The sequence below is a fragment of the Armigeres subalbatus genome, chromosome 3 (genome assembly GCF_024139115.2).
Source record: "Armigeres subalbatus isolate Guangzhou_Male chromosome 3, GZ_Asu_2, whole genome shotgun sequence".
NCBI classification, from domain to species: domain Eukaryota; kingdom Metazoa; phylum Arthropoda; class Insecta; order Diptera; family Culicidae; genus Armigeres; species Armigeres subalbatus.
Genome location: NC_085141.1, coordinates 280,854,519 through 280,867,389, shown reverse-complemented (window position 1 = coordinate 280,867,389; position 12,871 = coordinate 280,854,519). Strand labels below are relative to the sequence as shown.

At 44.7% G+C, this 12,871-nt stretch overlaps 1 protein-coding gene across 1 annotated transcript in view; it reads left to right on the top strand.

Moving 5' to 3' along the window:
• Nucleotides 1–3,773: 3,773 nt before the first annotated feature.
• LOC134222494 (proline-rich protein 36-like) overlaps nt 3,774–12,871 on the top strand; it is a 12,572-nt gene continuing 3,474 nt past the window's right edge. The window contains exon 1 of the mRNA XM_062701641.1: nt 3,774–3,831. Coding sequence (XP_062557625.1) covers nt 3,774–3,831 — 58 coding nt within the window. The remainder of the gene's footprint in view (nt 3,832–12,871) is intronic.

Sequence of the window (12,871 nt, the reverse complement as noted above, 5' to 3'; positions counted from 1 at the left end):
CCAGTGCAGCGCTCTAGCCAGTGCCTCACCACCGTGTTTAAATAGCTCTCCTGGTAGTTGGTCAACCCAAGGGGCTTTGTTGTTCTTGAGCCGGCCAATCTCCTCCTGGATTTCCTGGAGATCCGGAGCCGGTAGAATTATGTCCTGCGCGCGTTCTCCCAGGTCCATCACCATACCGCCATCTTCGTCTGCCACATCGCCATTCAGGTGTTCTTCGTAGTGCTGCCGCCACCTTTGGATCACCTCACGCTCGTTCGTAAGAAGGTTCCCGTTTATGTCCTTACACATATCGGGCTGTGGCACGTGGCCCTTACGTGAACGGTTTAACTTCTCATAGAACTTTCGTGTGTCATTAGCGCGGTACAGTTGCTCCGTTTCTTCACGGTCTCGATCTTCCTGCTGGCGCTTTTTCCTCCGGAAAATCGAGTTTTGTCTGTTCCGCGCCTGTTTAAATCGTGCCTCGTTCGCCCTCGTGCGGTGTTGCAGCAATCTCGCCCATGCTGCATTCTTCTCTTCCACTAACTGCTCACATTCGCCGTCATACCAGTCGTTTCTCTGACCCGGGGGCACCGTGCCTAGTGCAGCGGTTGCGGTGCTACCAATGGCGGATCGAATATCTCTCCAGCCATCTTCAAGAGACGCTGCGCCTAGCTGCTCTTCCGTTGGAAGTGCCACTTCCAGCTGCTGCGCGTATTCTTGGGCTAGTCTACCGTCTTGTAGCCGCCCAATGTTAAGCCGCGGCGTCCGACTTCGACGCGTGTTGTACACCGTCGAGAGTTTTGAGCGCAGGCATACTGCAACGAGGTAGTGGTCGGATTCAATATTCGCACTGCGGTAAGTGCGGACGTTCGTGATGGTGGAGAAGAATTTACCGTCGATTAGAACGTGGTCGATTTGGTTTTCCGTTTCTTGGTTAGGTGATCTCCATGTGGCCTTGTGGATATTTTTGCGGGGAAAGAAGGTGCTTCGGACTACCATTCCGCGGGAGGCTGCGAAGTTTATGCATCGTTGGCCGTTGTCATTCGATACGGTGTGCAGACTATCCGGTCCGATGACCGGTCTATACATTTCCTCCCTTCCTACCTGTGCGTTCATGTCACCGATGACGATTTTAACGTCCCGCAGTGGGCATCCATCGTATGTCTGCTCCAGCTGTGCGTAGAACGCTTCTTTCTCGTCGTCGGGTCTCCCTTCGTGTGAGCAGTGCACGTTGATGATGCTATAGTTGAAGAAACGGCCCTTAATCCTCAGCTTGCACATCCTTGCGTTGATTGGCTGCCACCCAATCACGCGTTGGCGCATCTTACCCAGCACTATGAAGCCGGTTCCCAGCTCGTTGGTGGTGCCACAGCTTTGGTAGAAGGTAGCCGCTCGATGCCCGCTTTTCCACACTTTCTGTCCTGTCCAGCAAATCTCCTCTCCTGCAGCGCCACGACGTCGAAGTTGCGGGGATGTAATTCATCGTAGATCATCCTGTCGCAACCTGCGAAACTAAGCGACTTGCAATTCCATGTTCCAAGCTTCCAATCGTGATCCTGTATTCGTCGCCTAGGTCTTTGCCGATTATATCGAGTCGCATTATCTCTTATATTGTTCGTAATGATTGGTTTTCTAGGCGGCTTATTGGGCCTGCGCAAACCTCCTGTCTCGTCGGAGGGCCGTCGTGTCAGGGCTGTTTAGCGTCCCACCTAACACCAGGACTTGGGCTTGTGCGCTTTGAGCGGCACACGGTCGCTTTGGTGGAGCCTACTTGCGGATACATGCAGCTTTTTATAGAGGTTTAACAGGGCCCACTGTCAAACCCCACCACATACTAGGCAAGCCCCACAACTCGCAGATGGCCTGGGGAGTGATCGTCAAGCCCTTGGACATAGTCCCTGCTGCCCGCTGCTTACTCCAAGGTACGATACACTGAAAACAACCTTGCTTTTTGAGAGTTACAGTTCCACTTGTTTTATGAAAAATAAAACATTCTTCCAAACAAGTTCTAAAATAAATCTCTATTACTTAGCTAATCAAAGTTACACAATACATAGGCTATACGGCATTAGGATTGGGTTCTTTCTCAGCATCCATGTACATGTGGCAATCATTAAGTTAGATCCAATTCTTACACACCCACTCTTGTGTTCTGAGCACCTTTTGGGGTACATGGGGCCAACGTTAAGGATCTCCTATCTACTATCGACTTTGTTTTTTTAGGGTTGAGCCTGGGTCTGCCTCTGCTGCGATGTCCTGCCGGGTTCTAGCGCTTGCATGCAGCGCGCGTCACTGCTCTTACGTTGTCTGTGGCCGGCCTACGCCCATTCACACTGTGGAGTTGCCGTTGATATTGGATCTCGATGGCATCGTCGATGGGGCTCAGCATTCGGGATCCAGTTGTGAGCCCACCAGGCCCGAGCTGTACATCATAGACATCGGGTGATGAATGCTTGAAATCTATGTGATCTCTGTCAATACGCACCAAGTCTTACTGGCGTACAACATCACAGATTTCACGTTAGAGATGAGTATTCGAGGTTTGGTGCATTGCCTTGACAGATTGGATCTCCATGTTCTATGTGATCTTGGTCCGCCGCCCGACGTGTTGGCTGGCTTTGGTTTCGACCTTCTCCACTGTTTGCCCGGCTACCGTGGAGTTGGAGTTGTTCACATCAAATGATTTGGTTTTGTTGACGTTGATGAGTGGAAGCATACGATCAGGTCATTCAGTTTACTCTACTTGATAGAGCGCTGTGGCGTGAGTAAAACAGTATGATGATCTCGTTCGATTGCTCTATGGAGGTAGACTGCTGGAGAGGTCCATGATTTCACCGACTACGATGAGCGCACTCTTGTACTCACTCACGATTCCGTGGTCAAATAGTACCAAATGGAGGGACTCTTGAAATTCAATGACCTGCTCCAGGATTATGCAAAGCGTGACAGAATGGTTCTCACATGATCGTCCGAGGCCTGCCTGCTGCCGTCGGAGAATTGTCAACCTTTCCCTATATCTGAATTAGGAGAGGTTGTTAAAACTAGAAGAAGTTGTTGTAAGTGGTCGAGCCAACGTCTCAGCTGATCAACTGAATCGATGAGTGACTGACATGTCGCGTCTTTATCTATCAACCACGGATTTGTCCTTGATCCTGTTTCCTCCCATTGCATCGTCGGCCGAGGATTCAACCCGCGAGCGCTTCTAACGTCTGCAGCCAGCAACATTTGGCTTACTTCCCAGAACTGTTTTTAGTTGGCTGGACTACCCAGTCAACACAAGGTCGTATATGATGTTACATAAGATGCTAAAGTGGAGGCGATATAGGTACTTCTCCATACAACATGTACGTATATCGCCTCCACTTTAGCATTTTATGTTGCATTATATACGATTTGGTGTTGGGTAGTATTTGACTCCTCTGGAAATGGATCGGCTGAAAACGGAGACGATGCCTTTTTGAGTCCACAATAAACGCAGCGCTGACATCGCGTTTGACTATCATATTCTAATTGGCGACAACGCATTGCTCGGATTCAGCGGTGTCAGGAGAGGCTCGGGCGACGAATCAACATAGACCGACCAGAAGATCCAGCTGTGAATAAATCGTTCGTTGAAGACCTTAGAACTCGGGTAGTAGATGTTCTCGAAGGTGGCAGCGTAGAATATAAGTGGGCAGTGAAGAATGCATGTATTGAAATCGGCGAGAATAACTTGGGTGAGCTGCTCACTCAGCGAAAAGAGTGGATCACAGATGTAACCCGACGGAAGATTAAAGAGCGTGGAGAAGGAAAAGATGAGGAACATAAAGAATCAAAGGAGTAAAGTAGAGTCCGTCAACGGTATGTATCCCTGTAAGTGGGAGTCGGGCGCTGCTGGAGACAGGACAGGCATGGGTAGACTTCCTGACCAATGAAGAAAGGATGGCTGCAGCAACCGGAGGTTATTGCACCAATCACTCTTTGACTTGGACATCTGAAATATTGGTTCGAGAACTTCGAACAGCGTCTTCAAGTCTCAGCCAGCGTTCTTCAAAAAGCACCCATCCGAGGTGTACAATTTGAACTACTGGCTAATGATCACGAAGCGCTATATTATTTAGTAATGCGACGCTCATTTATGCTGAGTGGGCTCAAAGAGCTGACCGTTTGCTTTTTTGCGGCGTCTCACCATCAAAGTCAGCAGGACCAGGATGTTGAGTGTCAACGGGAACAGCCCCGCAAACTTTGCAGTAGCCGGACGATCGGAGGATTTCAATATCTTGACAGTCTGATATCATCAGATAGCGAAATTGGGATCGACATGGAATCACGAGCTGGGGATAACTTTGCGAGTTATCGAAATATTTGGAAACACAACCGGATTGATCCACGCACCAAAGTTCGAATGTACCACTCTTGAAACGTGTTGAGTATAGGCAAAGATAACGCAGATGATGTTTAAAATTTACAATTCGGACGACCTTTCAGCTGGATAGCGTGTGCCGAGCAACATAAAAGCCATTGAATACCGATAACAATATGTAGATGTTCGAGAACATTGATGGAAATGGGTAGTCCACATATTGCAAGGGAGATTAGACGGAATCTGTAAGCAAGAGTCCCCTTAATATGCGTGACCTGATAGGATGTAGAATATTTATGCCGATAGATATTTATTTATTTATAAAGACTAAGGCCGAAGTGGGCTGTGCGCTATAGAAGAGTCTTCTTTATTCGGCTCGGTCCATGGCTACACGTCGCACACCACGCAGCCCACGGAGTGTCCGCAAGTCATCCTCCACCTGATCGATCCACTTTGCCTTCTTGTGCCCGTCGGATCGTTGTCGAGAACCATTTTCTCCGGGTTACTGTCCGACATTCTGGCTACGTGCCCGGGCCACCGCAGTCGTCCGATTTTCGCGGTGTGAACGATGGATGGTTCTCGCAGCAGCTCATGCAACTCGTAATTCATTCGTCTCCTCCATGTACCATCCGCCATCTGCACTCCACCATGGTACGCAGCATTTTCCTTTCGAAAACTTCAAGTGCGTGTTGGTCCTCCACAAGCATCGTCCAGGTCTCGTGTCCGTAGAGAAATACTGGTCTAATGAGCGATTTGTAGATTGTCAATTTGGTACAGCGGCGAACTCTATTCGATCGCTCAGCGTCTTGCGGATAAGCATATGCGGTATTTCGAAAAATTTCGTTTCAGGTGGTTCGAAACGAAATTCCGCGGAATTTCGCGGAATTTGAGCATGGCGAAATCTGATTTCTTCATTTCGTTTCGTTTCGTAAAATTACAAAAATTTCGCTAGAAAAAACCAGCTTCTAACGGAATTTAACGGAATTTCGCGGAATTCCGAAACAAATTTAAACTTAAACCATACTTTATATTATCAAAAATTTTGGCTGCGCCGCTGAACTAAACCATAAAACTATTTTCAAAACTTTAGTTACACATTTTTTTCTATTAACGCTCACTTCTTCTTCTTCAATGGTTCTACATCCCAACTGGAACTTGATCTGCTTTTCAACTTAGTATTCTATTAGTACTTCCTCAGTTATTAATTAAAAACTTTTCTATGTCCACCATTGCATGAGTAGGTATCTTGTTTTTTTTTTCTTCCTAAGCAATGGAGGGGGAATCTGCTCAACAGACATCCTGGTTAAGAAGTCAAGTACGAGACACTGAAGACGGCCTTACTGTTGAAGTCGAAATACGTATCTGTCGAGATACAATTAAGTGGTGGAATTCAATGGGATTGTACAAACTCGTCTTATGACAAGTGGAGACATCCTGGGTTGGACGTCCAGGGAGTGCGGGGTTGGGACCATCAGCAAACGAGAGAGGTAGGACTACATACCCGACCCGCTAAACCGTTTCCATTGCCGCCGCCATCGTCCCTTCGGGACAACCAGAAAGTAATGCTTCAAAGGGGGGCCAGTGCACATCGCACCCTCGAGGTTGGCAGCATGTACTTGCAGCACCAAACATCGTGACTCGCTTTTTTAGAAGAAGACCATGTTATCGTGCCAGCGCATTGCCGGATTTCCAGGTGGCCTTACCACGCCCTATGTCCTCGGAAGGTGGGAAGGATCGACTTCACGCCTGCTTCCATCTGCACGGCTGGTATCAAGAAAGATGATGCCGCGTGCACCTCAAATTGACCTCTCTGCGATATGGCCAATACGTCAACACACAGAGGGACTTGCCGACGTGGTGCCTACGCCTGCCCCAGCCTTGACGAGGACCCCTTTCCGTCCTCGGGCTCGGAACCCGCCCGGTTAACCAACGCCGCGAAAGTGACGATACCATGTTGTTCTTCGCGCGGCCACTTGTTCGATAAAAGGATCGAGTTCGACCACAGGGCTGGTATGACCCATGAAGCCGACTCCGAGCCCTTGAACCACCTCTTATTTGCGCCTGAACTAGCCATTCCTAGAGTCCACGCGCCACCTCATGTGTAGCTCCGAGACGATTTGGACAATAGCCGATAAAACGGCGTTCCAGCCAACTTCATCTTTACACATCCTCCGGACTAGGTTGTCCATCTACCCTTAGTGGAACTGTCCCACGCACGCTGCCATTTGACCATTGAGGCCAACCAGACAGTCCTTCGAATGCCTCTCGTGTCGCGCATTTATAAACACTCTATGTCTTCATCGATAACGATGTCAATAGGCATCATACCGGTGATGACGCAAAGTGCATCGTGCGACACGGTACGGTACGCGCTCGCAAATCTTAGGCACATGAGCCTATACGTACTTTCTAACTTCGTTCTGTAGCAGTTAATACGCAGGGCCGTGCCCCAAGCTGGCCCCTCATACCTCAGTATGGATAGAGCAACGCAACCGCAGAGCTATTGGACATCATCCGGGACAATGCCACTATAGCTGTGGAGGCACGCTTGCAGGCGTAATTGACGTGGCTACCAAAGGTGAGCTTATCGTCGATCATTATCCCCAAGAGTTTGATGGAACGTTCAGAGCTGACCGCGCAGTTGCCTGCCCTTATCACCGCTCGTTGCTCCGACTTTCGGTTGTTAAGACCACCTCAGTCTTGTGGTGAGCCAGTTCTAACTTCCTGGAACTCATCCACTCCTCTTGGTCTATATGCCTCGCATATTGGTCTATATGCCGATGGATCCCCCGGTGTTTTTTCCGCTTTTGGCAATAGGACCAAGCTCTGCCTTTTCAATGCTGCAGGGAAGACTCCCTCGTCCAGGAATCTCTGCATGACAAATCTGAACATCTCGGGAGCCCATCGTACTTCGGGGCTAGGCCTCGCCCCTTCTTCCGTCCGCTGAATGCTGGTCGTATAGTAGATACTGTAGCGAACCGCCAGGTGGTCGCTGTGAGTGTAGCCATCATCTACCCTCCAGTTTGAACTACTCGTTCGACCAGGGCTCCTGAACGTAACGAATGTATCTTGTGCAGTGTTGGGAAAAACTCAAAATCTCAAAACTCAAGAATGATTCAAATCAAACGTGAGTTGAAACGCATCCAACTCAGCACCTAATAAATCATGGCTGAGTTGAATCATCCATTTGAATCATCGTACGTTTTCTTTTGTTCTCCTTCGTAAATTAACAGTAAAATAACGTTCAACACATAAATATGGATACTCTTGCGTGTGTAAACAATATTGCGCCCAAATTGATTTTAAACACTTTTAGGAGCGAAATGATTTTTTGGGAAATTAGTTAAATGAGCCGTTTTAGCATGAAAAACTCAGACGTGATGCATTCCTTTAAAGTAGCAAACGAGTTAGTTCGCGCGGGAGCGCTCAATACTTTTATGAATGATTTTACCAACACTGATCTTGTGTGGCAAGACATCTTTGACCAGACCGAGAATCGAGCTCGCCATCTCCGGATTGGCAATCCTACGCCTTTGCTCGCATAGCTATTTGAGATGCTTACTACATAGCCCCGTTCTGAGTCGACAAATACGTATTTAGTTTTCTTCTATAAAGCATCCTCAGTATTTTGTTAGAAATATCTGACAGAAAACGAAAAGTATCTTTAACTATTATATCCTATTTGTGCAAATGTTACCAGATATGAATCAGATCACTATGACTTTGTCAAAGATGGAAAGTCGTGTCGTGGATTTTAAGGGCCCTTTTGAAGTCCGAAGCAAGTGAATAACTTTTTTTTATCCAGAGTAGATTACACCCAGTTCTTTTTATACACGGTTGGTTTTTACTCGATTACGACCTTTAGCGTCAATGAAACTATGAGTTAACCCTATGAAAAAATTCACAAAAAATTAAAGAAAATTCAGGTAAAATTAGGTTTTTAACGAAATTTGAAACGAAAAATCAAACAATTTCTATATTTTTATATACTTACTAATATAAAACTGAACTGATTGATCAGATTCGGGAGCACACGCTCCACGATGTATTGCTTTCAAAGCGGCACAAATGCTGGGGTATTGCCTTATTGGCAATGGTATATAAACGGGAATGAGGCGATTTATCACAGACTACTACTTCTCTTATTATAACTCTATTTATCGCAAAACAGTTATTTGACTTTGAAAAGTGAAATCGAAATTCCGTACACAATATAAAACCAATTTAATAAAAATTCCGCGGAAAAAAAAATTAAATTTCGTTTCGTTTCGAAAAATTTCGAATTAAATGAACCCTGATTTCGTATCGTTTCGAAGACTCGAAAGTAAATCTATATTTCGTTTCGTTTCGTTTCGAATCAACATAGACATTTTAAATTCCGTTTCGTTTCGTTTCGTTAGGAAAAAGTGTGTTATCGCATACCCTTACTTGCGGAGTCTAAAGTACGTACGATTTCCAGCCACTATGCGTCTCCGAATTTCTCTACTGGTATCATTTTCGGCAGTCACCAGTGAGCCCAAGTACACAAATTCTTCAACCACCCCGATTTCATCACCATCGATGCAAACTCGCGCTGGGTGGCTCACATTGTCTACATGTACTTCGTTTTCGACGTGTTGATGATTAGTCCGATCCTTCTAGCTTCCATAATAATTCCATATTGACATAAAATAAATTTAATATTAGTATCGGCCTAAATTCGATAAAAATAATGGAAAATGTTTCTAATCGGTATGCTTCGTTCCGGTTACATGTTGCTTCAAGCAATATGTAGGTAGTCCAACGGATCGGAAAGTAAATTTCATCCATAAGGATGGACTTCTTGTGTTGGAGATGTATTCAGTCTGATTTCCATCAAAAATCATTATGAACAACCCAATTCACCGGACGGTTCACAAACTTTTATGAAAAGCGACAGCGGTGCAAGAAAGCACTAAGAGAAACATAAATCAACCCCTCATCTTGCAGTTTGCTCAAGTTAGCGAGTGATAGCAGAAGACGATAATTCCCTATCATAAACTCATTCTACTGGGACATTTAAGAGTAAAGTCGCTTTGATCGTAAAATGAGTGGACACGAAAATCCCCCACGGTGAATTTATTGGAACAAATGAATCCAAACAACATATCTCAGATTGATCCACTAAACCCCCGCTGCTATCGTACTTATGCTCACCCCCTCTTGAGACCGGTACGTGTTCTGGGATGTGTTGAAAGCTGACAAAAACGGAATCTGATCTGCCCCTGAGAAAAATAGAAATGGAAAATCGTTTTAAAAGAAAACCTAAATTATTGGAGCCCCTTTTCCGGGGAATTAGGGTGTGGATCAGACAGACATACTCCTTCGAAGGGATGTGAGAAAAATTCCGCGGCAACATATACCTAGTCAAGGGAAGTGGAAGATTATAAAAATAGATACCTACCACACAGTGCCACTAACTCATGTCAGCAAAAGTAAGAATAATGGTGAAGCCGAGCAAAAAATATATATATTCCTACTTCCAATGTTCCAGAAAACAAGCTTTCGGTTGTTGCGGTTATCTGCCATCTGTGACAAACCAAGTCCAGGGTGTTGGCACGGTCAGAAATTCTTGTTCAAACTTTAAACTTGTCATACCCGGTTGGAAGTGCTTTGTGTTCGTTCTCTTAGTTTAGTGTTTGGCAAACTGGACAAACACTTCTGACACTACTGGCTTGGTGCTCGCAGTTGTCGTGATCCTGCAGCTTCCGTGCGTGTGTGCATTCCAAGGCGCTTGGGAAGGATTTCAGGGGGTTGCTAAGTGCCGGAAAGCGAACGAACACAGCTGTCGTCTTCCGCTCGATGGGTCGGTTGGGTGTTTTGTAGCAGATAATTTTAGATTTGGCGTTCAATAGTAGAGAATACGAAGGAAATGGCTGTTGGAAGTAGGTAACAAGTTAGGGGTTTCCCATTTTTCTTCTGGTGTAGACGAACCACGCTCGTGTACCACAACAAAATCAGATGTCGTGTTTAACGGTTACTTTTATGTGCTGCACAATAAAGCTTACTATTTTTGATGATACTTAAAGGGACGCAATAAAGTCAATGGCGCAAATGAAATGAGTAAACAAAAGATGTATGTTGCGATAAGCTAATTTGGTATCCAGTAAATGTTTATAAGCTATGACTGTCGAAGAGCGTAAATGGACTTTTGATGGTTTGTCGTAAATCCACTAACTCGAAGCGTCTTACCCGAAAGCGAGACTATCAATGATCGAATCCTTTGTTTCTTCTACCTTTTATTCCTTATCCATCTGTTATGTTTTTTTCCCTCATTTTTCTTCTTATTTTCATTTTTCTTCTCTCTTCTTTGCACATCGACTGTCACATCAGTTTTTGTTTTCCAAAGAATCGAAATTTACCATCCTGATGAACGTTCATGCCCAAGCCAAGCAGCAATAATTTAACACAAAAACGCCCACGCATCGCGCAAAGGCCTCCGTATTTCAAAGATTTATTAGAATAATTTATCGCGTGTATGCCAGCATGCCAAAGCAATTGCTTCCCAAAAAGCAATGCCATCCAGCAACAACGAGCGGTACGTTAACAAGGACGATAGTTGTTCACATAACTACTCTGCATCCCGGGCAAGTCGACTCGATGTCTTAAAGTGAAAATTCATTGCCCACCGCGCCTCGTCCACCTACTTTTCGCTAACGATTTTCTTCCCCAATGCCGGTAAGCGCCTTTATGAGATTTGCAAACCTGAATATTCAATTTCTGTGCCTTAATTAAAAACCATCATCATCATTTCCCCACCAAAGGACCGGCCATCGTACTGAACAATCGGCTGGCTACGACTAGGCTGCTGGCGGGTGACCCTCCGAAAACAGTAATTCCATTGAAATGATTTATTGGGCCTTCTTCCTTTATCGTAGAAAGAAGAAGAAGAGAGGAAAATGCTACACCGGAAGGGGGACTCTCGATAACTACCTTTAAATCCCACATATTTCCGGAACCAGGAAGCTGAACCTTGTTTTTTTGTTATTCAATTAATTTGAATTATTGATTAAATTTTTGAGAAAAAAAAACCTTTTGTTCAGAATAGTATGGAGCGTAGGAAGGGCGTATCATTTTTTTTTTTTTCATAATCAATCTTAATCAATTTTGCAGATTATTCCTACATGCATTATCGTCGTAATTTATATGATTCTAGAGATATATAAATAATACGCTTTCGTGCATCCAGGGAACAATCTTTAAACTCATTGCCATAACTGTCGATTTACATAAATCGATTATTAGTTTCCTCATAATTTTCCTTAACGTTTTAAACTTGAGCCATCCGGATCCGACACATTCATAACATTTAGGGAACACTTGTGACATAATGTGCTTTTACTGTATTTGAATTTGCATGATAGAAATTCTGACTTCTTTTGTAGTCGGTGTTTGCAAACTACAAAATCAAAATTCACAGAAATAAAGATTAAAAAAAACATTAACCGCCAAAAAGAAATCCAAGTTTTTATCATTCAAATTCAAGTTAAATGCCTTTTGGCATTAAATTTTATGAATGTGTTTTGAGAAAGACGTTACTTGCGATTAACGTAATTGATTAATTTCCGACTTGGGGTGTCACGCTTCATGCTTCTGAATGCGATGCGGCAGTCCATGTAAGGGTTACAATCTCTGATAGTCAGTCACAAAGTCAATTCTCTCTTATTTCCCAAGCCCACAACGAAGAAAGGTCAAAACCGAACTAGTCTCTTTTCCTCGCGTCCATAACGCGTACTGGTCATCGCATTCATAGGCAACAACAGCGAGCTCCTTACCGCTCGATAAATCAACCCGAACGTTTCGAATGGCTGCTGCCACCGGCTGATAGGACACGGATGATTTAACAAGCATCAGATACGCATCCCTTTCGGAAAGGATTGGATGAATGGGAATTTTTCTAAAAAGCGGTTGGAGTCATTCCGAGAAAAGATCTCTCCCCCTGGACAGTGCGATAACCCTTGACATCGAGTCACCTAATCAAATTTTCCCCAATTGATTATATTAGTTCGTAAGTTGTTACGAGGAAGCGCTTTTGGAAATGTAGTAATCACATGCTCCCCGTATGGGACGGACCTAAAGGTCCAAAAATCTCGGTAATTTATTGTAATCAGATTTATCTGACAAAATCTCCAGAGGAGGATGTTACATCCAGAAGCAAGGGGAGAGTCGGATGCGAAGACAATCTGGGAATTTGTGCAAATGATTCTATCTGTATTCGATTCCCAGCTGCGAACGGAAGAGCACTTAATCCGTTCTAATAAATTAGGGAAGAAGTATCAGTTATGAGTATAGTTTAACTGTCATTCGGTATTCATTGCCACCTTTACTAGAGTGACTGCAGATGTTTTTGCGAAAATTGATGAAGGCATTGTTCACCCGTTGTCAAATCTTGTCAAGAAGCTATGACGCGTATAGATATTACTACACATTTAGGTGAAAGTCTATTTTACATTGATTGTCCAAGGGTTATCCCAAATTTCATTGTCTGGCATCCTACTTTGGCCTCTTGTCTCTTTCGCTTAAATTGGTTTT